The sequence below is a fragment of the Tiliqua scincoides genome, chromosome 1 (assembly GCF_035046505.1).
Source record: "Tiliqua scincoides isolate rTilSci1 chromosome 1, rTilSci1.hap2, whole genome shotgun sequence".
NCBI lineage: Eukaryota > Metazoa > Chordata > Lepidosauria > Squamata > Scincidae > Tiliqua > Tiliqua scincoides.
Genome location: NC_089821.1, coordinates 272,411,635 through 272,437,118, shown reverse-complemented (window position 1 = coordinate 272,437,118; position 25,484 = coordinate 272,411,635). Strand labels below are relative to the sequence as shown.

The window sequence follows — 25,484 nt, the reverse complement described above, 5'->3', positions numbered from 1 at the left end:
ATAAATGAGAAGGAATACACTGATCCCTGGAGAAAGGAAAAATGCACCCCTTTAAAATCAGTTTAAAAAACTGCTTTTTACTGTTGCAGAGATACACTCCTGCAAGTGATTACAGGTATAACCTAATTATCCACAGATTTTTCTATCTCAGGGCTGATTAGAAGGGCCCTTTAAATTAAAGGAAAACAGTTGCTTAATAATAATAATGCCAGAGAGAGTGGACAATCCATCAATCATTCTCTTTGCAGGCTTCACTCCTCCCTTCCCCCTGAGCATGTGAAAGAAGGCTTAATGGCAGTGATTATCACCTCCATTCTTTCCCCCTAGCTGGGGCTTCTGGTGAAGGGAGGGATTGCTGCCTCCTAGTGAAGCCTAAGTGCCTGGAGAGAGACTGATTGCCTCTATGTGCATTTCAAAAGGTCAGCAAGGCTGTTTTTAAATCAGCACAGTAAAGGGACTTTGTTCATTAAATTGATTTACTTTAGTATGTTTTTTGCCATCCATGTGAGTCCTGGGAACAGAATCCTCATGCATAATGAGACTCAACCTGTATACTTTCTTTAGTGTAAGAGGGAGGTGATTTTTGCTGATCTCCACATCCTTGTACATCCCTCCACACCTCCAAAAGTTGGCACCTGAGTTTTGGGAAACCCTCCTAAACAGGATGGCATATAGCAAAGGTGGTCAAACTTAATGTAAGAACCACATATGATAAACTTCAGATGTTTGAGAGCTGCAATATTTAAGATGTATTTAAATTCTTAAATATATTTACAGTAGTTACTTGAGTATAAATCAAGGGCAGCTTTTGTGCCAAAAATCATGGAATTTTTGATTACCCTTGGACAGTGCTTTTTTTGTAAAAAAAAAGTGCAGGAACTCACAACTTGTTAATCTTTTATTTATTTAATTTATTTATTTATTTATTTTTAAACCATTTTTTATTGGAGAAATAGGCAATAAGATACAACTAGACAACACGTGATTAACACTTACAAAGAGGATAACAAAAAGGCATTCAACACTATTGAATACAGATATATTAAAAATAAAATATTGAAATGAATGGGGACCTACCTGAAATTGGCTCATGACTCACCTAGTGGGTCCCGACCCTTAGTTGGCAACCTTCAGTCTCGAAAGACTATGGTATCGCACTCTGAATGGTGGTTCTGGCACAGCATCTAGTGGGAAACATTGTTCTAATGTAAAATGCACTAAAATACACTGTGCCTACAGTTATCAAGTTAACCACTCTTTGCCATTGGCAAAAAATAGTTCAGGATGACCTTTAATCTATATCAAAGACTTGCAAAACTGAGGGTCAGAAAAAACGTTTTATCAAAATTTATGGTGGTTTTTTTTTATGAATTTGGGTTGCTGATTCCAAAAATGGCCATAGCATAGGCTTCCTCATGAGGAAGCTCCTTGAACCATTCACTAATGAGACTATGCCATATTTCCAAAGCTAGAAATGATAGGGGAAAACTGATGCCATTTTTGGAATCAGCACCCCAGTGGTGTCACTAGGATTCACATCAGCCTGTGCAGGAGGCCTGTGTGTCACCCCATGCAGTGGGCAGGGCAACACCCCAGGTGGTGGGTGTGGTGATGTACCATCACTCTGCCCCCACTGGTTTATTGGCTGTACCTTTTGCTAAACAGATATTTCAACGTGGTTTGTTTCATTGCATTCTGCATGAAATTACACATAGATTGATATAAAACATGATAGTATTGTTCCTCCAAATTCTTGTAGAGTCACACACACCCCTGTGTCAACTTACTAAAGCTTTCAAAATCACTAAAATCAGTATATACATGCTAAAAGTTTGAGAACTGCTGTAAGTTCTGTAAATACTGTTAATAATAATATTAACAACTTATGGCAGCAGTTCTCAAACTTTTAGCACTGTGTTTTGCCAGATTCCAAGGCCAAGCTCTGCCTGGAGAATTATGCCCACTTTAAGCAAATTAGCTCCCCTTCTTTCCCCCAACAAATGACCCTGGTTCTGCCCTGCAGTCTTGCTGGACCCCACCCCCAGGGTAACTCACCTGCTCAACCTGCAGAGGTCCTCTCTCCTGCCAGCAGCCTCCCACCAATACAGCAGACCCTTGGTCCTCAGCAGGTCTTAGGCACAGCAGCCACACAACACACACCAAACTCCAGTGTCTCCAGCAGTCTGTTCCAGCAGTCTCCAAAATCCATTCACCAATCAATCCATTAGCCATCAATTCCTTAGTCCATTAATCCAGTCTCCCCTGCCTCAAGCTTTCCTCCTTCTGCTACCCACAAACCCTTCCTGCCTCCGGTGCTCCTTATATCCCTGAGGGCCCTATGGCCTTCAAGTGGCTGCAGCTGTGCAGCACACTTCCTGGAAGCCAAGGCCTTACCCTTAAAGGGGCCACTGCTGACACCACAGCCTACCTCCTTTCCAGATCTACCGAGATTCCAATACACATCGGGACCCACTTTTTAGAATGACAATCTGTCCTGGACCCTCTGGAAGTGAGGAGTATAGTGCTGCATGTCTATAGCAGCAGCCCCCATACAGACTACATAAGCGCTTTCACTTCTCTTCCTGTTTGGAGAAAAAGCTATAATAGCAACCTTTTTGGGGTTTGTTTTTTGTTGCTGCCTCAGAACAATTACTGGTAAGTACAATTTTTCCTTCCCTTCTGTGTCCTAATTCTCAGCCCAGTCTCACCTCCACCTCACCAAGCAGCTGCTCACAGAAGCTTTATTTACTACATTGCATTGATCTGTTTATAAGTCAACCCATGTTTTCAGGGTCAATTTAAGGCATAATTTTTTGACTTATACATGAGTCATGTATAATACTCGTATTATACTTGTACATGAGTATATCTGGAACTTACCATGAATATTCAACTTATGTTTTAATCCAGTGGCCTCTCAGTGTATACCTGGTAAATAATTATAAAACTTGAAAGTTGTTTATTACCTTTATATTAATTGTGATGCAAAAAGAGCTCAGCCAACATAGCTTCATGAGCTCCATATTACACATCAAAGAGCCATATGTGTTGAAGAAGCACTTATGCTCATGGCATATAGCATGGGGGAAGGAGGTGGTGCAGCGGGAGTATGAAAATCTTCTGTACAGGTAAAGAAAAATGCCTTTCAAGGAGAACAAGACACTATATTTGGTCTTTTCAGTGCTAAATGGACTTTTTTATTTGCCTTGGCTTTTTAAACCTGCTCTTCAATGCTGTTCATGGTTTTGTTCCTCTTGTGTTGACTTAGTTTGTTCACTGTTTTCATCTTTTAATGGTAAGCCACTGTTGAAAAAGTGTTTGAAACTGAAGAGCATAATACCAAATGTTTCGAATGTATCAGTTAAGAAATAGATCTCCCTGTACCCAACAGCTCTGAGCTTCTTCTACTTTCAGTCCCAATATTGGCTGTTCTTCCACCCCAATGTGCTTGTGGTTTTGTGTTAGGGAACTGGAACTTGTGGTTTTCTAGCTGTTCCTTTCTGAGCATGCAAAACAAAAAGGACTTGTCCAAAATTCTGATACAGACAGTTCTGGTCCCATTTATGAACACTCAAAAACTTCACCATTTCAAAAGAAAACACAAGAATTCAATAATTCCTCTTTACTCTAGATATATGTTACATCTCATTCCATAGAATGAGTCCAGATATCTCTCCACACAGACAAATTTCATATTCCTCTGGAACATATATTGTGCACAGGCAATTTTACTGTAAAAACATCAGAAGTGAGAAAAACAACCTCTGTTTCTGGTGAGATCAGCAGACTCTTTTCCACTGTGAAATCACAGTTTCCTGCTTGCCAAGGCAAACCTTTAAGTATTGATGATGACAAACTCAGAAGAAAGGCCTACCGGCCTCTCTTCAGAGCAAAATTCTTATTTTGATATATGCTAGTGTAGAATTAAAGTTTTTGACACATTATTTTATATAAAGAAACTTAAGCACAAAAGAGTCATACATAGAATTTAAGCCTATGTACATGGAATTTCAGGATTTAAATGAAAGCAGGGACTGTTTGGGTCAGTATTTTGCAAGAAAGTAGGATGAGGGTGCTGCTGAGCTAATCTACTTATCAGTGCATACAATGAAGGGTGGGGAGAAGAAGATAAGACCCCAGTTGCACCTTCATAAAAGTTCACATTCATCTGAAAAATTAAAAAAAAACCCAGTTTCTATTGCTTAGGAGCAAAATAAATAACAAATTATTGCATCTTTTATTGTTTTGTTTTGTTGTTGTTGTTGTTGTTGTTAATTTATATTGCACTTAATTTATATTAAGTACATAGCACTTTGCAGGGTTACATAGACAACAGAAACAGATTCCTGCTCCCAAGAGTCTGATAGTGTAAAACGGACACTGGTGAAACAATAGAGGGAGGGAAGGAAGGAATGACAAAGTTGGGAAGAATGTGGGCAAATGCCATAACTTAAAGGTAGAGAGCCAGGGTGGTGTAGTGGTTTGGGAGGTAGACTCAGACTTGGAAGATCCAGGTTTAAATCCCCTCTCAGCCATGAGGCACCCTGGGTGACCTTGGGCCAGTCACTTTCTCTCAGCCTCACCTACCTCACAGGGTTGTTGTGAGGAAAAAAGGGAGCAGCCATGTACACCACCCTGAGCTCTTTGGAGGAAGGGTGGTATAAAAATGTGATAAATAAATAAATAAAATAAAGCTTGCTTACACTTGAGAATAAGAATTACCCGTATTTTGCGCTCCATAAGACGCACTTTTTCCCCCCCAAAAAGTGGGGGGAAAAGTGTGTGCGTCTTATGGAGCGAATACTGCAAAAAAAAAAAACTCGCCCCAGCTCTGGCCCCGCCCCCTGCCCGCTAGCTCTGCTCTGCTTCCCAGTCAGAGGCTACTCAGAAGTAAGTCACAGAGTCACTGGGGCTCACTCCCAGGAAAGCGTGGGTGGGGTGGCAGTCTCACTGCCCAATCCTGTGCATATCTACTCTGAAGTAAGTCCCATTAGAGTCAGGGGGGCTTACTCCCAGGAAAGCCTCCCCCCCCAAGCCTGGAGCATCACAGCCTCTCTTTCCCCCCACCCCCCACCCCAAGCCTGGAGCATCACAACTTCTCTGCAACACGAACACTTTCCCCCCTCTCTCACACACACAGGCTGCCCCCTTCTCTTACACACACAGATGCTCTGCCCCCCCCCACACTCACTCACACAGCAGGGAAGGGGCGCTTTCACTCACCTCATCCAGCATCTGAATGTAAGCCCCCCCATCATAAAGAAAAAACTGTCTCCTTGGTCAGAATGCCAGTGTTTGCTTATTGCACAAGCCCCAGGTAAGGCTCGGTTCTCACCATAAATCCAGAGGTCTGTTGTGTCTTGAGAATTCAAGTTGTGGTTGGACTTTCCACTTGTTCATTTGTATTGGAATCACTGGCGAGGAGGTAGATGTGGTGTCAGCAGTGGCCCCTTTAAGGGTAAGGCCTGGTCATTCAGCAGAGTGTGCTGCACAGCTGCAGCCACTGGAAGGCAATAGGGCCCTCAGGGGAGTACCTGAGGCAGAAAGGGTTTGTGGGTTTTGAAGGAGTGCAGGTTGGAGGTAAGAGAGGAGACTGACTGGGTTTATTGAATTTGGAATCTGACTGTGGATTGTGACTGGACTTGGATACCCTGATGGATTTGACTGACCTTGGACTGTAATTTGGCTTATTGGCTCTGGACTCTGATTTGGCAACTCTAATTGATGGGACTGATTTACTTGGCATCTGTGGACTGGAACTGGACTCACTTTTGCTTGCTGCACTGGTGAGTTGCACAAGGGGGACTGATCAGCCTTAAGCGGGCACGAGGCCCAGTGGATTGGAATTTGGCAGAACATCATTGTAGCAGAAAGATAATGTGATCCCCTATTTGTGTGCACCTGCTTTTGTGAGCTTCACAAATTCTGACTCTAGCAATGATGAGTTCTTGGGGTTTCCAGAAAACTAGAGTACTCAAACCTTTAAGTCTCTCCATTTGTTAATGACAGTGATAATGGTTCTTAATGCCACTGTTGACTGCTGTTCACTTTACATGGTTCAAATGTTATTCTGTTATAGTTTATTAAATATTTTATTACACTATTTGGTTCAGAATATTTTTTTCCTGTTTTCCTCCTCTAAAAACTAGGTGCGTCTTATGGAGCAAAAAATACGGTACAAAGATAAGCCAGAGGCCATGTGAAAAAGTGACTTTTGGGAACAATATGAGGGGAGAAAGATGGTACCATGCAGTTCCATGCACTGGGTGAGGGAAAAACAGCCAGAGCTGTTCAAGGAAGCAGGAGGAACATATTAAACTCCTTTAAATCAAGGCATTGGTCAATCTAATTGAGTATTGTCTACACCAGTGTTCCACTGGGATCCTGTGGGGGCAGAGAATGGGCCGTGATGGGAATAGGGGTGATTGGGTCCTGGGAGCAGGGTGGGATCAGCAGTGGGTCCCCAGCCTTATTATTTATTTATTTTTTGGGGTCATGGCACAAAAAAAGTTGACCACTGGTCTACACTGACAGGCAGCAACTCTCCAGGGTTTCATAAGGGAAAGGCAGGAGAGGGTTCAGCTGTCATAGTTTCAAACAATGCTACAGGAGGTAATTATAACACTGTTCTAATGCAGATATGCTCACAATACTGCACTCTGGTGCATTAGGTCAGATCCTGCTGTGTAACTGCTGCTATCACTTCTACATCACAGAAGATGATGGGAAGAGGTATTCCCACGAGGATGAGTTAGGTTGTGACTCAGTCACATAATCCAACACCATTTTTCTTTAGAGAGCTTCTATTAAGGAGTAGAAAAATGTTGCAATTATGATACTTGAGATATGCAGGGAGAGTTGACCTCTTTGTGTGTGTGTGGACCCCTTCGGACATGGAAACATGTTTTCCTCATGAGGACTCCCTGTCAGTGATGTTCAGAACAAGCAGCATCAGGGTTGTGGATAGGTTTTACTCTTATTACAACCAGGGTCAAGTGCAATGATTTCTCCAGAGGAGGGAATAGCAGTCATTCATTTATATGGCAGAAAATAAAAAGGGTCCACCTAGGGATGCTACTGCCAGGATCAGAGTAAGGAGTAACACCTGCCTCAGCTGTGTTCCATACTGCAGCCTGTTTACTTGGTCCTGGTTCCACTAGACTAGAGCATGATAGAATCTTGAACTAGAATGGTATTTCTACACTAAAACACTATAGAATCTTGAGAACTGATACACAGTCGTTCCAACCTCTTTTGGCTTTAAGAATTGCAGCACATTAAACAAAAATCTGGATACTTTTTTTCCAGTAGTCTTCTGGAGAATGAAATAATTAACAGCGATTGCAATAATCAGCACATACTTAGCATTCTGTGAAGATCTCTAAAAGTAGAAATTTCACAGTAGCCTTGAGCTTAGGTAAATGTGAGAACTGAAAACAAGAAGGTATACACTAGTTTTTACAGCTGTGTCCTCCTAATTCTATCTCAAAACAGTGTGAACTGTTTCCAAGGGACTGGTTGCTTTTTGTTAGCGTGCAACTTGATGTTTTTATCAGCAGTGCCTGGTAATGAATCTTTAAAAACCAGGAAATGGCCTATGCTAAAGTACGGTAATTGTTGCTTGATGAAAGCCTACATGTTCATGAGCCAGAGAACTTCCATAGTATTTGCTTACACAATTATGTACTATATACTGTTGCCAGACACAGAATGCTTAGTGGTTAATTATTCAGGCTTGTACAAAAATGCTTTTGTAGTTGCCTTAAAGAGCTAGAAGTTTTTTGGCAGTTATTTCACTCATATATCACCAGACCTTTACTCTAGTCCAAGATTTCTCACCTATGTTCACCCCCACCCCAGCTTTCATTTTTTTAATCTGCTGTCTAATAAACATTTCCAACAAGATCTAATTTGCTAGTAAGGAGAGAAAGACCTTCTTTGAGTAGATCTGCATTTGATTTAAATAGGAAATATTTATCTTTGCAAATAAAGCTATTACATTTGTGTTTATGTATACACATTTAATTACATTTGTTTTTAAAGGCTACATGGGCAGCCCAATCCTATCCAGGCTGCTGCCCTGCAGTACAGCAGCTCTGAAATGGCCGCCACTGTATCCTGCAGGGCCAGGGATGCAGCCAGAGGTCAGGATAAGGAAACATTGGTTTCTTTATCCTGTGTCGGACCCTGGCAGCCCCTATGAGTCTATTCGGATCTGCGTCAGCTCAATTGCTGGTGCAGAGGAGACCGGTGTAGGACTCTGAGTTCCAGGAGGGGGGATAGGGACAGCAGCAGAGGCTGCCATTTCAGCCCAACCCTCTTCCAGGCCCAAACTCTCCTGGTCTGCCCTCCCCTGCCCCAAAACACCCCTTTCCGCCATCGTCCCCATGCCCCATAATGTCTCCCCACTGTTGCAAGGTCAAGAGCAAAGTTCAAAAGCAAACTCAGTAAGCAAGAGTGGTGATCATCTGCAAGCTTTATTTTGTTGCCAGCAACAGGCCTCTCAGGGACTCCTGTCCAAAATGAAGAGAGCAATTAGAGCCGTGAGGTTGACAACCTGCAGTCTCGAAAGACTATGGTATAAGCCTCCAGCACCCGGTATTCCCAGGCGGTCTCCCATCCAAGTACTAACCAGGCCTGACCCTGCTTAGCTTCCGAGATCAGACGAGATTGGGCATGTGCAGGGTAACAGTTGCTGTGTGGGAACTCTCAAAGCCCTCAGAGAGTGATTTTCCAGTGTGAGCCTCTCCCTTATATTGGATTCTGGCTCCTTTGTCTGAGGAGTCCTACATTTCATTGGCTGATGTGTGACATCAGAGATGGAGGCTTTCTCAGGATTGACCAGAGATAACTTTGTTTTTGGTTCTTATCTTTTGCTACTCTTTACTTATTTATTACTGGCCTTTGGTATGTCTTTGCTTATCTCTGGCCATTCCTCACTGGCCTGACCCTGACATGTTTCAAACAGCCATCTGCTTATCTATTCAACATTCTTTCTGTCTGGTCTCATTAATCACTGTGGGCTTTCTGCTAACCTCTGTTTGAACTAAGCCCTTTTGGTTTTTCCCTCTATCCCATGTGTAATTCTTCATATGTGATCTGTATAGTGGTGTAATTTCATTTATTTAATTCAGGACAAACTAAACTCTTATTGTACAAAAGGATTCTCTTTTAGAACTCTTTTCTTATTTAAAACAAATATCATTTCCCTCTGTGTCAGCTTAGAGGTTCTCATTATGTTTTGCTGGCTTATCAGGGACTCTCTCATATTATCTTGTTCCTGTCCAGCTGTTTCTGCGGGTGTCTGTATCTTGAAAAACTCTATTTTAATTAGCAACAGGTTTACTGTCTTTGTCAAGGCTGTCAACTGTCTTAACTAATGTTGCTAGTTTTCCCTCATTAAAAGTGTCTCTAACCTGTATATAACCCTTAGTTTTATTGCCTCTTGGTGCCAAGAGATAAGTTTTACTCTGCTTCCTGGCTACTCCCTGTATGTTGTAAATCTGAGTTGTAATCTAATCTCACTTTAGGTTGTACTTCCTTAGTTCCAATTAAGCAGGACCTTGAGTCCACAGAGTGCCTAAGATAAGAGTCTTATCTGAGGAGTAACTCTATACCACATTCCAATGTCTCCTGTCAGACTCTCCTGATTAACTTTGCTACATCTGCATCTCCAAGGTTGCATTACAATTTTCAAACTTGTGGCTTTAAGTAAAACTTAATAGTTTTCCTCTTTCTGTGTATTTCATGCTTTGATTAAACTATTCTAACAGCTAAAATTAACTTCTGAAGCCACTATATATGTTGATTACATTTTAAAATCCAAAATGTTCTTTTTCTATGGTTTCATTGCAGGGAAGAAGCCGGGAGTCTGTTTCACTCCTTCATACTTGCAGTTAAGCCTCAGATGTAAATTCCAGCCTTACACTCCCTTTTTGAACCTTATCGGATGCTTTGACAGTTTGCTAGACTCATTCCTTGATTTACAGCCTATCTTTGTTTCAGTTTCAGACTTCTTCAGACAAAGTGGATTTCATATGTTTTAAGCATCATTTTCCTTATTTCTTAAACATTATTTTTTTTAAACTATTTAGCTATAAACACCCATAAACACTGGTTCATTAACATAAGTAAACATTTGAACATTCTCCCTATTAAACTGCTAAGCATTTGCTGTGCCCAAATGATCTGTTTTAACATAATTGGCTCGCTTCCATTAGCCTGTATCACCACTGTTTGGCGGGGTACTTACCACTGTCAGGTTCTGGCAGGTGTCTGACTGGCATGGAGGCCCAGCACCAACTGGTGCTAGCCTTCCCACTGGTGCCATTCTGCTATGTGCCTTATAGCAGATCTGCAACAGCCATTGCCAGGGAAGTGCATGGAAGACCAGTGCTGCCCGGCAGCAGGATTGGGCTCTTAGTTTGTTTTTCTTTTCATAAGTTTCTGTAGTGATGCTTCACACATGGCTACTAGCCCAACATACAGTAGTCCCTTTCTTTGATTGGGAAATGTTAACTCAAATTAGTGGAATTGCTCTTCCTAATCAGAGCACAACAATCCTCTCTGCCTTGTCCTTCATTTTAATAATTTCCTTTTTTGTACAATCTGATTTCAGAGTGTCCATTATTCTCATTTCTCACACTCTTTCACTGTAACCTGAAAAATGTCTTGCAGATGTCTGATTACATCTGTGAAGCTAAGGAGCTTTTTTGTTAGTCCTTGTCAAGAGAGCAGAGTGTGTGTGTGTGTGTGTGTACACGTACATTACCACCCTCCTGCACCATGGTGTGTGTGTGCGTATACCTCTAACAACCTCCTGCACCAGTGTATGTGTGGGTGGGTGTGTACCAACCTCCTGGGCAGAACGCCAGAGGCACCACCACACATAGTTTTGGGCCCTCACCCATCCCATCCTTCAGCACCAAGTCTACAAATTGACATTTAGCAGCTGGATGCCTTCAGAAAACATTGCCCTTTTTTGATGGCTGCTAGGACTGGTTACATATCTGGCATAGATATAAATCTAATAAATCAAATACATGCGAGACTGTTTCTCCCCTGCTTCCTTATCTTGAATATTTCTTGCTATCTTGAAGGGAGACTTCCTGACTTCTTGCTCTGAGGGCGGCAAGTGAGGCTTAAAAATGAAATTAATCCTTTCTACCACCATTCTTGCCCAGGGGGATGTCAAATACTATTATTTCCTCCCTTTCCCTCTCTTTCCACAGGGAGATGCTCTTTCTCACTCACACACACATTTCCTCTTTCCCTCTTTCCACAGGGAGATGTGCTTGCCTGCACCCCCATGGGCTCTCTCTCTTTCTCACACACACACCCCTGCCTCACTGGGGTGAGGGGTGTGTGTGAATGTGATGCCATGTCAGTGAGAACACTTCATTTTATTATTAACAGGAACATTTAGGGCCCAATCCTATCCAATTTTTAAATGCCAGTGCTGCTGTGCCAATGGGCATGCACTGCATCCTGTGGCGGACAGGCTGTCTCAGAGGCCTCCTCAACCTATGGGAACATTTATTCTCTTACCTTGCGGCTGCATTGCAGCTGCACCAGTGCTGAAAAGTTGGATAGGATTGGGCCCTTACTTTGCACTCCACAAGTTATTTCTGCAGCTGAAGGGTCTGTCAGCCAATCCTACCACATTTACCTGGGAGTAAGTCCCATTGACTACAGTGGAGCTTACTTCTGAGTAGACATACATAGGATTGCAGCATACCTGAGTAGACATGCATACCAGCCATAACAGCCCAATCCTATGCATGTCTATCAGAAGTCCCTCTGAAGTCAAAATGAGGCTGACTCCCAGGCAAGTGTGTGCCTAGGGTTGCAGCCCCAGCCCCGTAGTCTGCAGTGGGGCTGACTCAGGCAAGCGTGTGCCGAGGGTTGCAGCCTGCAAGGGTGGTGACGTTCTCTTCCAAACGGGGTTCATTGCAGGCATCCCCAGGTGCGGGCCAAAGGCTTTATGGCACAGAGAGGGGAGGCGGAGAAGCGCACCCTCATCCTGCCCCTTCCTCTGCCCCAGTCACACCCTCAACGTTTCTCCTCAGAGAGAGCGCGCGACGCCCTCTCCGCGTGCCCTGGCGCGCGCCCGGCGCCCGTTACTGCAGCTGCAGCCAGCGTTCCCTCGCGCGCGCCATGCAGCGGTTTTCTCCTCCCTCCCCCGCCCTTTCCTTAATTCCTCCCTCGCCGTCCGGCGGCGGCGGACGGATCAAGCCAGAAGCGCGCGATCGCGGGAGCGCTTCTCTGGCTCTGCGGAGGGATTTTCTCAGTCTCCCCTTGGAGGGGCGAGAGGGGTGTGTGAGGGAGGGAGTGAGTGATGCGGCGCCGTTGAAGCCTGGTGGCCGTTACTTGGGGGGCGGTGGGTGTGCCCCCGCCCAAGGGAGTCAGTCTTGCTGGGGGGGAGTGGCTGCGCCCCCCAAGAGCAGGGGGAGGGCATGTGGGGGAGAAGAGGAAGCTGAGGAAGCTGCCTGGCTGGGGGTGGGGGGAAGCGAGCGAAGGGCCGAGGCGGCGCGGGGAGAAGCCGACTGGAGCTTGGAACAGCTGGGCGGGGTGGGTTGGGGGAGACGGAGGATAAGGGGTGGGGTCCCTGCCCCAGTTGTGCGGGCTGCGAGTCGGGGAGCCACCAGGGAGAGTATCGCATTAAGACGACGAGTGAGAGGCAAAGCCGAGGGAGGGGGCGCTCCTGCGGGGGCTGGCGCGTGACCCCCGTCTCCTGTAGGGGCGAGACAACCAGGCTGGCTGCGGAGGGGAAGTGATTCTCTCCGAGCTGGCTTAGCGAGAAAGTGCAGGAGAGGAATGTGATCGCCGCCTTCCCTGCTGACACACACACGGGGGGTTAATTGGGGAGCCTGGCGAGGACTTGCCCCCATCTGCCTGCGGACATGCTTGCTGGTGTTGCAGCCCGGGGGGGAGTGGGCGTTGTGCGGCCGCTGCTGTAGGATCTTCGCTGGGTCCCTCCTTTCTTTCTCCCTTCCTTCCTTCCTCCCTCTTCAGCACGGAGAGAGGAAGAAGAAAGAGTCAGTGGGAGACATTGAGGGGGAAAAACTGAAGCTGGGCGTTGATGGCCGCGGATCTCTTCCTTTCTGGACCAGGCGGATAATGTCTCCAATGCCCTGACTACTTTCTGAGCATATTGGAGAGCCAGCCTGGATTTGTTCTTCCTGACGTCGTGGATAATTTTGCGGAACTGCTAAAACGAAAGGAACCCTGCCTCGCCTCTTGGTTTTTTCCAGTTGAAACCCCCTACCCAGCTTTTTTTAAAATATGGAAAACGAGATATTCACCCCTGTTTTGGAGCTCTTCATATCCAGCCCTCTTGTTACCTGGGTAAGGCTTTTATTCCCTTATCTATCCATCTGTCTGTCTGTCTTGTCTGTCTACTCTAGACCATTTTCAGCCACTGTGCCATGGCACATTGGTGTACTGCAGATGGTCCGCTGGTGTACCACAGGAGTTTAGGAAGGCTCATTTATTAATAGGGCCATTGGGCGATTTGAGCCCCTTCCCAGGAACATAGGGTGCCTTGTCAATGGTCAAAATACTAATAGTGTCCCTTGGCAATTCTGGCACCTTGTCAGTGTGCCACGAGATGAAAAAGGTTAGAAATCGCTGATCTATCTATGTTCATGCTCTACAGACAAAGTCAGTGCAATAATGATGCTGATTTGGTTCTAGGTTAAGACATTTGGACTGTTGGCTAGAGGAAATGGAACCAACCTGGAAGAATATGTTGCCCTGGTGGATGGTGTTTTCTTGAATGAAGTCATGCTCCAAATGTAAGTTGTTTTATTTCTCTCTGTTTTGCTGCCTTGCAGAATCTGGTATGTTACTGACTGAATGCATTTTTATTCTATTGCTTAAGATTATTTGGTATTTTGTGGCCATGTTCTCAAATTACCTAGGACAGAGTTTTCTCAAACTTTGGGTTGGGACCCACTAAGTGGGTTGCAAGCTGATTTCAGGTGGGCTTCCATTAATTTTAATATTGTATTTTTAATATTTTGGAGTTGATGCTACCATGGCATGTGACTGCATTGGGGAAATGTTACATATCTGTGTATACTTTTAACAATGATAGTAAATTGGACTTACTCTTGGGTGAGTGTGGGTAGGATTGCAGCCTAGGATTGTTAAAAATTTTCCTGCTTGATGATGTCACTTCCAATCATGACATCACTTCTGGTGGGTCCTGACAGATTTTCATTCAAAAAAGTGGGTCCTGATGCTAAACGTTTGAGAACCTCTGACCTAGGATATTGTTTAATACTGTGGTACATCTTTTATAGTATAGGTCTGTGCTGATGCTACTCTGAAAAGTTGTATATCTACATGATTTCTGTAAAAATAGATTCAGGAAATACTAGGCAGAAACAAGGTAGGATGTTATGGTTCAGTACAGAGTTGGCTATCCTGAGCATATCGGTATGTTTTAATTTCTAATATCTATGCTATGTTCCTGTCCAGCTTGGGGGCACTTCACATTATCCTTACAGCCCAATACACACATTTTGTAAGATCAGATTGGACAGCTCACTACCTTCTACGATCCATTCCTTTTTATACAGCATATGTAAAGTGTCATTTCAATGATTCTGATCAACTATGTTTTCAATTAAAAAGCAGTTACACTTGCAATCTGGTCTTAAATTGATTCATTTGGAAATAAATCCTTTTGATTTCAGTGAATCTTACATTCAAGTTAATTGCAGCCTTAATTTAATTTAGCATTCAAAAAACTGCCTTAGAAGATTTTTTGAAACACACCTCAAAATGCAGTATGATTGCTTAGAGGCATACTTATTGAGGTGAGCATATGTGTGTACATATAGATGTACAGGTCCAGCCTTGTTATATACGGATTTGACTCAACACAAATGGCCCCTGCAAATAAGAAGGAATGTGCTGATCCCTGGAGAAGTGGAAAAATGCACCCCTTTAAAATCAGTTTTAAAAACCACTTTTTACTGTTGCAGAGAGTGATACATACAAGTGATTACAGGTATAACCTAAGTATCCACAGATTTTTCTATCTCAAAGCTGATTAGAAGAACCCTTTAAATTAAAGGAAAACAGTCTCTTAATAATGCCAGAGAGGGCAGCTGGCTGACAATCCATTAGTCATTCTCTCTGCAGGGTTCATTACACCCTTCCCCCTGAGCATGTAAAAGAAGGCTAAATGGCAGCAATTATCACCTCCATTCTTTCCCCCTTGCTGGGGCTTCTGGTGAAGGGAGGGATCACGGCCTCCTAGTGAAGCCTAAGGGCCTGAAGAGAGACTGAATGACTCTGTGTGTATTACAAAGGTCATCAAAGCTGTTTTTAAATCACCAGAGCAAAGAAACTTTGTTTTTTAAATTGATTTGCTATAGTGCAGTTTTTTGCTATCCTTGTGTGTTCTTGGAACAGAACCCTTGCAAATGACTCAACCTGTATGTATGTTCAAAAGACACAATCGGGTAGCAATAATTACAAACAGTCTGGTTTTGCCATGTGAAGAGACAATCAGAAGGTGACCCATACTCTAGAGTTTAGACTCAAGCCTAAGGAACTTTTATGTAATATTGAGTGACAGTGTATCAAATTCATATGTTTATTTTATTTTGATCTGCTTTTCCACTGGGAAGACTGTAAATTGCAGAAAAAATGATGTTCACTGTAGTTTTGCTTTAATGAGTCAAAGTGTTTTTAGAAGCAGCGTATGATTCTGTAAAGATGACCATTCACACGTTTACTCAGACTTTAACAAAGTGTGTACGGTTGATGGTTTAAACTTGTAGCCAATACACATTCTGGATTTTATTTTCTGATATGCAATCCTTAAATATTGATCTAAATGCCATACCTAATTTCTTGTGCTGTTCTTTTTGCCTAAGAGCTACTGCATATAGGCTAGTGATTCAACATATGGGAATCATCATCTACGAATAGACATCTGTGAAGTTTATGAGCAGCAGCATTACTAGTCAGAAGAATTTGACACAAGACCTTCTGGTGGTGCATTCAAAGGTTCACCACCTCCTCCCCCCCAAAATCATTGCTTGCATCTACTAATGGATGTGTACAAATTTAGTGTTCAGTCAGACATTACTATCATTTGAATTCACTCAGGGATTGTGATTACTTGGAAGCTAAGCAAGCAAGATCTTTGTCCAGTAATACACAACTACTTTCAGTATATTCAGAAATGTGGTAAAGTTAAATATTAAGATGCAATGATCCATTTAGTATTTGTTGCTGTCAGCACTGCTAAAGGAATAAGTTACTGAGGGGAAAAACTAAAGGTGATGGGGGGATAAAGAGAAATAACCCAAACATTATCAAGGAGAAGCCTTTGTGTTCCCTGAATTTCTATAGTGTTATAGCCATAGCCATGGGGAGCATTATTTAAGTGGTTTCATAGTTAAACATCACTCTGTGAAGGTTCAGTACTGTGGCTCATGAAATCTGCAGAGGGAAGGGTAAGCTTTAAGGATATTAATCTCTTGAGATTTATGTATCAAGGTAGCTTGCAGAATACAGCAATACCTTGCACTTTTATCTGGTTAGGGACCAGAGCATGGATGAATGTAAGAAATTGATGAATGTCAAAGCATAGTTTATTTAGCTTGCAAATTTATTTTGGCCAGTGGAAAAACATAAATGACTAACTAGAACACATGTAAATATGTGTGAAACTTAAATAAACATAATTGATTAACCTCTTGGAAGGTTAGATGAAAGACCAAAGCCTGTGAATGAAATTTGAAATATGGTTATAATTTAAAGCAGTTGAAAGAGCAAAGCATTGGAAAGTAAAGTGGATGAAACTTAACATAAGCCTGTATTTGGTGCAGGAAAAGCATGTCCATTAACTGTTGGTGCTATTTGGTTGATGGCATAGTCTGGAATAGTAGGCTGATCAAGGCTATTTATACAGTGTCACCCAAGATGCTTCTCTCATGATATCTCTGGTTTATAGTAGAGATGAAAATACTTAAGTAGCAAAGAAGATAACTGTTATGTAAGTGGTAGAAAAGTAATGTGAAATCTTACTGTTTATGCAGTTCGAGGACCTATAGTATGGTAGTGGTACTCCCCCAAAAAATGCATGGTCAAGACCCTGTAATGTTGTCATTGACACTACAGCTGTAATATCTAGGAAATGGTAAAGGTGATGTCTGTCTACATCAGGGGTCGGTAACCTTAAGCACTCAAAGAGCCATTTGGACCCATTTTCCGGAGGAAAAAACCCACAAAACCCTTTTGACATCTAAAATGGAGCCACATCTAAATGGAGACATCTAAAAGGGAGCCACAAAACCCTTTTGACATCTAAAATGAAGATAACACTGCATATATAGTTTTTTTTTTACCTTTATGCTCTTATAGGTCCCATTTTTATAATGTAGGCCCCTCTTGTAGCTTTTAGTTAGTTTTGTCATACATTCTTGTCCTATGTTTTCAGATGCCTGGTTCTCTATAGTGTTTTGCCTGATTCCAAGGCCATTCTCTGCCTGGAGAATTATGCCCACTTTAAGCAAATTAGCTCCTCTTCTTTCCCCCCAACAAATGACCCTGGTTCTGCCCTGTAGTCCTGCTGGACCCCACCTCCAGGGTAGCTCACCTGTTCAGCCTGCAGATGTCCTCTCTCCTGCTAGCAGCCTCCCACCACTACAGCAGACCCTGGGTCATCAGCAGATCTTGGGCACAGCAGCCACACTTCAAACTCCAGTGTCTCCAGCAGTCTGTTAGTCACAAAGTCGGGCAGAGTCCAAAGTCAGAGTGTCCTCTCCACCGCACACCCCCTTCCTGCCTCAGGTGCTGTTATATTCCCGAGGGCCCTATTGCCTTCAAGTGGCTGCAGCTGTGCAGCACACTCTGCTGGATGCCCTGGCCTTACCCTTAAAGGGGCCACTGCTGACACCACATCTACCTCCTCACCAGATCTTCCAGGATTCCAATACATACCTCGGTTATGACATCTGGCTATCTTACATGGATACTAAAGAACTCTCCCCACCTTCCAGAGGCACCATGCTGGAAGGAAAAAAGGACACAGACTCCAGAGGTGGGGAAGAGAAGAAGCCAGAGCTGGGGGGGGGGGAAGGTGGGGGGGCAGCCACAGGCCAACTTCTGCCCTGCCTGCCCTCCCTCACTGAGGCTGCAACCCTCTCCACACTATCCTGGGAGTAAGCCCCATTGACTACAATGGGACTTCTGAGCAGACAAGTTGGTTGGAGCTCTCAGGTTGCAGTCCTCTCCACACTTTCCTGGGGGGAAGCCCCACTGACTACAGTGGGGCTTACTTAGCAGGGGGCTGAGGCTACAGCCCTCCACACCTTCCTAGGAGTAGCGCAGGGACTACATCGGGGCTTGCTTAAGAACAGACCTGCCGGGCGCGGGCTCCCACTCACCCGTCCTTGCGCTTGGCCCTGAGCAGGCTCCAAGGCTGCCATCCCAGGCACCCTTTCCTGGGAGTAAGCTTCATCTGCTGTAATGGGGCTAACTACTGAGTAGACACACAGGATGTCTCCTCTACTGTGGAGGAAAAGCCTCTCCTTGCACTGAGTGGGGACCTGCTCAGGGAAAGGTGGGCTGCAAGGGCTCGCATTGGCTGAAGAGGAGGGCATCCTGCTGGAGAGTTGGGGAAGGGAAAAACAGGGAGCTTAAGGCTGCAGAGCTGACAAAATTGAAAAGGGAAAGCAATGCGGGGCAGGTGGGGGTAAAGGGAGAGGAGGGCAGTGAGCTCAGGGGGTGGAGGGAAGCAGCCTGCCCTCCCAACACAAGTGCCTCCTGTCACCCCCTTTGCCACTTTCACCCGGAGGAGCCGCAGCAGACAGCTAAAAGAGCCGCATGCGGCTCCAGAGCCACAGGTTGCCGACCCCTAGTCTACATGAACGGCAGGACAAGGGGAACCTGCTGTCAAGCTCTTGGAACTCGCCTAATAGTTTCAAACATTCCTGAGGAACATTCCTTAGAACAGCAAACCTGCTAATCCCTGCCTCTTTACTTCATAGATTCAGGTTTTGAATCTTTGTACAGGTGTGTGCCCCTTAACAACCTTCTGGCCAGCAACTGGTCACGTATGCAATGGCCAGGAGGTCGTACCCCCAAGTCTCCGAAGGCGAGGGAAAGCAGAGCTTCCCTTGCCTTCGGAGGCGTCTCTGAGCCTCCCAGACTCATGCTGCCTCTTAACAGTTCAGAATGCCCCAATTGCGCAAGAGACACTATTTCCGATTTTCCAGAGGAAATTGGAAGTTACGTCTCTCTCATGATTCCCACATTCTGAGCGTTGCAGAGGCAGCACGTGGATATGTGCCGCCTCTGGGAGGCTCATAAAAACCTCTGGAGGTGAGGGGAGCAGAGCTTCCCCTCGTCTTTGGAGGCTTTGCATAGCATCAAGGCCCATTTGACGACAGGGATGAAGATCCACATCCCTGTTGTTAAGCGGCGCACAACTATAGTAAGGAAGATGCAGAACCTCCGAGGCCAAAAGACAAGTTGCTAAGAGTTGTCTTAACCTTTACACTTCACCTTTACATTTTCCTTGACATTACAGCTGCAGTGTCTGTGCTAACATTTCAGGCTCTTAACATGTTCTGGAGAATGCATGGTCAAGACTTAACACTTCATCGAAAAGTTGATATAGTAGAACTAGAAAAGTTGCGGAAGAGAGTGATCATCATCGTTAATGGGCTGGGATAACTCCCTTATGAGGAAAGGCTACAGCATTTGAGGCTCTTCAATCTAGAAAAGAGGTACCTGAGGGGGGACATAATGGAGATATACAAAATTATGTAGGGGATGAATAGAGTGGACACAGGGATGCTCATTTCCCTCTCACACAACACCAGAACTAGGGGACATCCACTAAAATTGACTTTTGGGAGAGTTAGAACAGACAAAAATCTGTCTGTTTTTTAGCTTTTTCTCCAGACAGGAAGAGAAATGAAGGTGCTTATGGGATTGTAGTCTGTATGAAGGTTGCTTCTATGGAAATGCAGCACTGTACTCCTCACAAAGCCTACAAAGCCCATAAGCCCTGTCATCTCCCTTCCAGTTTGGAGAAGAAAGTAAAATGTCTCCTTTTTTCTCTTTTTGCTGCTGCCTCAGAACAGTTCCTGGTAAGTCATTTTCAAAGAATTTCATGCACCCCTCAGTTTAGGAGTCTGGTTTTAAAAACAAAAACAAAAAAACACTTGGATGTAATCCTGGTTTCCATTTGAAACAAAGTCCCAGCTTACAATTCAGTACTTACTTAAGAATGTACTAACCATTATTTAATAATGACACCCATGGAAAGCAGTGGGTTTACTTCTGAGTAAATAGGGTTGCAGCTGTGTGCACCTGCACTTGCTCACAGTCATTCTTTGTTGCTTGTGTCACTGCTGTGATTTGAATTACAAACTCCCAGTTAAATGTTGTAAGTTGTATGTATGTCTTCTTGTTCAGAATTGGAGCTGGGGGGTTCAGAGTGATGAGTATGGCATGCTCCACAATGCACCCTGTAAGCGCCCCTCCCCTTTAGCATCAGAGCCATTCAGGGCAGTGATAGTACTTTGCCATCTCTGCCCTGAATGGCTCCAACACCTGAGGGGGAGGGTGCTTACATGGTGTGTTGCTGAGCATGCTGTACTTACCACTCTGCCCCCTCCTTGCTCCACTTCTGTTCCTGTTGACCTCTAGGTGACTACTGTCTGCTAAAGCTGCCCCAAAATTTACCCATAAATGGAAATGAAATGGGTTGGGGGAAGATAGTATCACCTAGAATGCCTGGAGCTGTGCTGTGACCATACAACATTTCTAAGAGGAAATCTTGGAGATGGATCTCCAATAGTGTCATTACAGTTTCTCTGTTTGAGAAGCTTAACCACCATCACCTTCTAAGAAGTTGACATCCCAGCCTCACTTCTTTAATAAATTAAATATCCTCTCCTGGAACAGATGTATTGACCAAATAAGGTAAGTAAGAAAGGACCACAGTAGTAAGATGTGGTCACCCACTTGCTGCCTTGGCATTCTGGAAATATCTAGTGAGACAAAGATGAAAATATACGTATATTTAAAATAAAACTAAATAACCACTACCCAGAACAGCTTCACTAAATGACTCCATTTACACATTATGTAAAGTGAGGTGGAAAACTGGGTTGTTGGAATTTTGGGCTGTTTTGCTTCAAATTAGGAGTCCTAACTTGAAGTTTAGGAGTCCTGTTTCTGAATCCTTTTCTACCTAAAAAATTTCTTGCATGTAGTAAACCAGCACCGCCCAAAACCTTTCCTCCAGAGTGCTCATGCAGTCAGGGTCTTTTGCATGGATAATTATTCTAAAAAGTGACATTACATCTGCACTATAAACAGTTTGGAATTCTATCATCTCTACATACCAGCAGCTCACTCTGCATAATGTGTAGTTGGGTAAATTACACCCCAAAATGAGTTCTTTAAATGTGCAGTTACTTACAGGAGTCCCCTGGTAACTGTGGTTCCCCATGCCCATTACCTTCATTTATCTTTATTAGATTCACATGAAGTAATAACATGTCTTACTTTAACCAAACACTATAAGTAGAAAGGTTATAGCAAGACACGCAGGTAGCCTAGAGGGGAGACTAACATGAACTTCCTGCTTCCTGTTAACAATTGCTCCTAGTTTGACTGGCAGGAGTTGAGACTTCTCAGTGTTTTTGGTTTTTCATCCTGTCCTTCAGCTTCTTTAATTTTTGTACCAGATTTGATGTCATTGTAGCTCTTTGCCAGTATATGTAATGTTTTCATTGTCTGGAGGGTTTTAAGATATGCTATACATACATTGAGTATTCTTTAAACCACCCATTTCTTCATCTGGTTTTGAGGTTTCTGCCAGCTGTAATTCTACTGGTATTGGAAGAAACTTTCTGGAACAATGCTACACTATCCATGGTGTGTCTATCAGTGGAATTGGGGCTATGATGGCAGGATTGTTACTGCACCAGCGTAGTACTGATTGCACTGTCATCCAAGGATGTGCATTAAACTGTTTCATGGAAATTCGCCTACCTTAGATACTTAGATGACCCATTCCTCGCAATATCAGCATTAGCTTCCTCTGTGTGGGTCCCAACATTTCTTTCATTCTTTGCGGCATCGTGTTTTTGTTAACCAATGTCGGATGACCTGACCTGTTGCGTCCCTCTCATTGTGAACCCATAGGAACCTATATTTTAATTTCCCTGATTCTTGAGCCTAGAAATTCAACCCCCAGATCCAAAAATTGACTCAAACAGAGCACAGAACACAATTTCTACTCAACTATTATGTAGTTACCTTAAAGTAGCTTAGTGTAAAGTACCTAAGTGTTACAGAATTCAGAGTGTAAAAGTCTCTGTATTCTCTTTCTCTTTTACTATAAAGCCGATTATGATGATTTGGTTTGAAAAATTCTGTGAGAGTAATCAACATCTGCCTAGTGTTGGTAACTTCCTTCTTTTGTATACTGCAGAAAACTAATAGACTTCAGCTGTTCCTTTGGCTGATATTATTAACCCTCTTTATCTTGGTCTGAAATGGTAGGGCTTAATGATATAGTCCTGCTGCTACTCCCTTTGCTATAAGTATATAGTTTAAACCCCAATATCTTTATTCTCAATGTTTTGAGTTTAGTAAGTTTTTTAGTTAATATTCTTTCTTGATTTGCAAATGAGGACTGCTTAGCAGAAGTATGGTTGGTTAAGTAGTTAGAGTCCTGAAGATTGTGAGAATAAATCTCTATTAGGTTCTGGTCCAAAAAACTAGAGCAAGGTTGTAAAACATCAGGTTCTTTGGGATCCCAGATATGGCCAGGTGTGTTTGTACAACATTTGCCTCAAATTATTGAACCATGAAGTGTTATGTGAAAATCCCCTTTTTCCTTAATTTTGATTTTATATCTGGTTGCAGGCCAAACTTCCAAAACTCTGCTCAAGCTACAAGCTCATGGATTACACAACCTCCACTTCCATGTGGTCACTGTATTCATTGTATTGTTTTAACCCAATCACTGTTTATGCAAAAGTGTCTCCTAATCCAGTCACTGTTTATGCAAACGCATTAAGCCTCAACACACAGGTCACAATCAGGTCAAGCCACAAGCTCATGGTTACAACATTCACCTCTCTAGGAGGAAGAACATCCACCTCTAGGAGGAAGAAGTCTTGCATAGTAAATCATTGTTTAAGTGTCTCCTATTCATTGTATTGTTTTAACTCAATCACTGCTTAAGTACTCTATGCAAATTTGAACTGCTTTCCTGGGTTACTGTATTGTGTAAGTTCCCCCAGCTAGGAAGACAGTCATTTGACCCTATTGAATTTTGCTGATAATCCTTTCAGTGTTTTACATATTCCAAGTACCCCACTGTGTGCAGTAAGCAAGCACAACCAGGTCAGCTCTAGATCACATCCAGGTCAGCTCCAGGTCTAGAAAAAACCCCTTTTAAGAGAGGCCTTCTGCCCACATGCTCTCTCTCTGGCTGTCCCTCCATGTCAGAGGGTCCTCCACAGGACTCTTCCCCCCCATCCAACTGCTCTACAAGTCAGGTAACTATCTCACGTCTGGGACTTTTTCCTTTCTTCCCCCCCCTTTTTTTCTCCCCTTCTCTCCCCATCTTTAGTTAGCAGCTGGGTTTGGCAGACCAGGGACCCCTAAAATCCTTCCCTTCAACCGTTCCCTTTCTAATTTCCTTGGATGCACCAAATACTTTTCACATGCAACCACCATAAAGCTAGGTACACTAGATGCAAGTACTAGGACCAAGACTCATCATTTTTCATGTGCATTATGTTTACCTGTGTGTTTTTGTAATAAAAATATAATCTTTTATTAAAAGTTATCTTTCTTTCAGTCTCCTCCTTAAGCTAAAAGGGAATTTCTCTGCATTACGCCGTCTTGTTATCCAGCCTGTGGTCCTGAAGTTTCCAATAAGGGCAGTGTAATTATTCCCCTATACAAAACAGCCCTTTTTGGTAACAGAAGGGCTTGAATGCAGTGCCCTTAGTGTAGTCCATGTATCAGTTCTTCCCTATTCTATTTAAAGTAATTTAAAGTAGCAGTGCAGGCATCAAAAAGAGAATGGGATTTGCAATTTGCCAGGATTTGTATATAAGGGAGGAGTGAAGATGAAGTCAGGTTAGAGAGGAAGAAGGCTTGCATAATAGAGATATTTAGTCATCTTGTGAGGCAACTCTTTTGAAGGACAAGGAGTGGCATGTAAAGATAGGCCTGAGACTGCAATCCTATCCACACTTACCTGGGAGTAAGTCCCATTGATTATAATGGGACTTATTTCTACTAATAGTATTAGGCTCTTAGATAGTTTGGAGCTGCAAGAGGATACTTGGCCTTGGGGAGCTGTCAGTGGTGGGAGCAGTAGAGGTTGCTGATGAAGGTTTGTTCAGCAGACAATCTTAGATTCTGCTAAATGTTTCTCTGATAAGCCATCCTCATTTGCAAATCTTAGGGCAGTGGTTCTCAAACTGCGACCCACCAGTTCTGTAAAAGGTTCCCCCCCCTTTAAGGAGTGGGGGAAGGGGAGAGGCAGGGAAGTGATCCCCAGGATTGCGTTCCTATGGGGGGCAAGGGGGTGCTTTCTACTTTATGTAGGTAGGTCTGCAGCAGGCTGCACGAGGTGTGGGGAGCTCTGCTGAGCCCTCTATAGCGCTCCCCGAGGCTTGGAATCATTAGTAAAAGCGGACACAAAGCACTTCCGTTTTGCAGTAGGTGCTTTGCCCCCACTTTTACTGACAATTCCAAGCCTCAAGGAGCACTGTAGAGGGCTGCGCATGGCTCCCCGTACCTCCTGCAGCTTGCTTCAGCCATACCTACATTAAGTAAGTAGAAAGCACACACCCCTCGCTCCCCATAGGGATGCGATCCTGGGGATCATGTCGCTGCCCTAGCCCTTCCCCCACAAAGACTTACTGAGCTCCCTCAAAGCTCCCTCAAAGTTGGGAAACACTGTATTAGGGGTAGAAAGGCGGTATAAAAATATGGTAATAAATTAATACATTGTGAGGGGTGTTTATGTAACTTCACTTATCTATTGGTCTCCTCCCTTCATTACAATAGCTGATTGTATTTCGATGGGTCCCTGCTTTAATAATTGATGTCCCTGGTCAGAATAATCCTGAATTCAGAGAACTTTCTGTGGAATTAAGCCAAAGTAACTGGTTTACGATTTTCAAAATTATTATTTAAAACAAACTTGTGATAGTTCCAAAGCAGCAAAAGAGGATGTAACTTTTGCTGTTTCAGCTCCTCCCCCACTCCTGTCTTTTATAGAGGAAATCAGCAGTTTGGGTGATCCAGAACATGGTATGAAAATATAACTGACAGCTGGGGGAGACTCATGATAGGAGGAAGCTTAACTTGTATCTTCCATTGCTGTTGTGAAAGTGTTAGAATCTCTGGATTTTGACCTGGTGGCAACCGTTTTGCTAGGAGTTTGGGAAGCCAAAGACTCAAATGAT

At 43.6% G+C, this 25,484-nt stretch overlaps 1 protein-coding gene and 1 pseudogene across 3 annotated transcripts in view; one reads left to right on the top strand and one right to left on the bottom strand.

Annotated features, from left to right (window-relative positions):
- Positions 1-8,584: 8,584 nt before the first annotated feature.
- On the bottom strand, positions 8,585-8,703 carry LOC136637451 (5S ribosomal RNA; annotated as a pseudogene).
- A 4,019-nt stretch (positions 8,704-12,722) lies between these two features.
- Positions 12,723-25,484, top strand: part of CCDC88A (coiled-coil domain containing 88A) — a 156,626-nt gene continuing 143,864 nt past the window's right edge. For all 3 annotated transcript variants that reach the window (XM_066626045.1, XM_066626036.1, XM_066626027.1), the window contains exons 1-2: positions 12,723-13,347; positions 13,696-13,796. In XM_066626045.1, the coding sequence (XP_066482142.1) occupies positions 13,285-13,347; positions 13,696-13,796 (164 nt within the window). In that variant the 5' untranslated portion in view covers positions 12,723-13,284. The remainder of the gene's footprint in view (positions 13,348-13,695; positions 13,797-25,484) is intronic.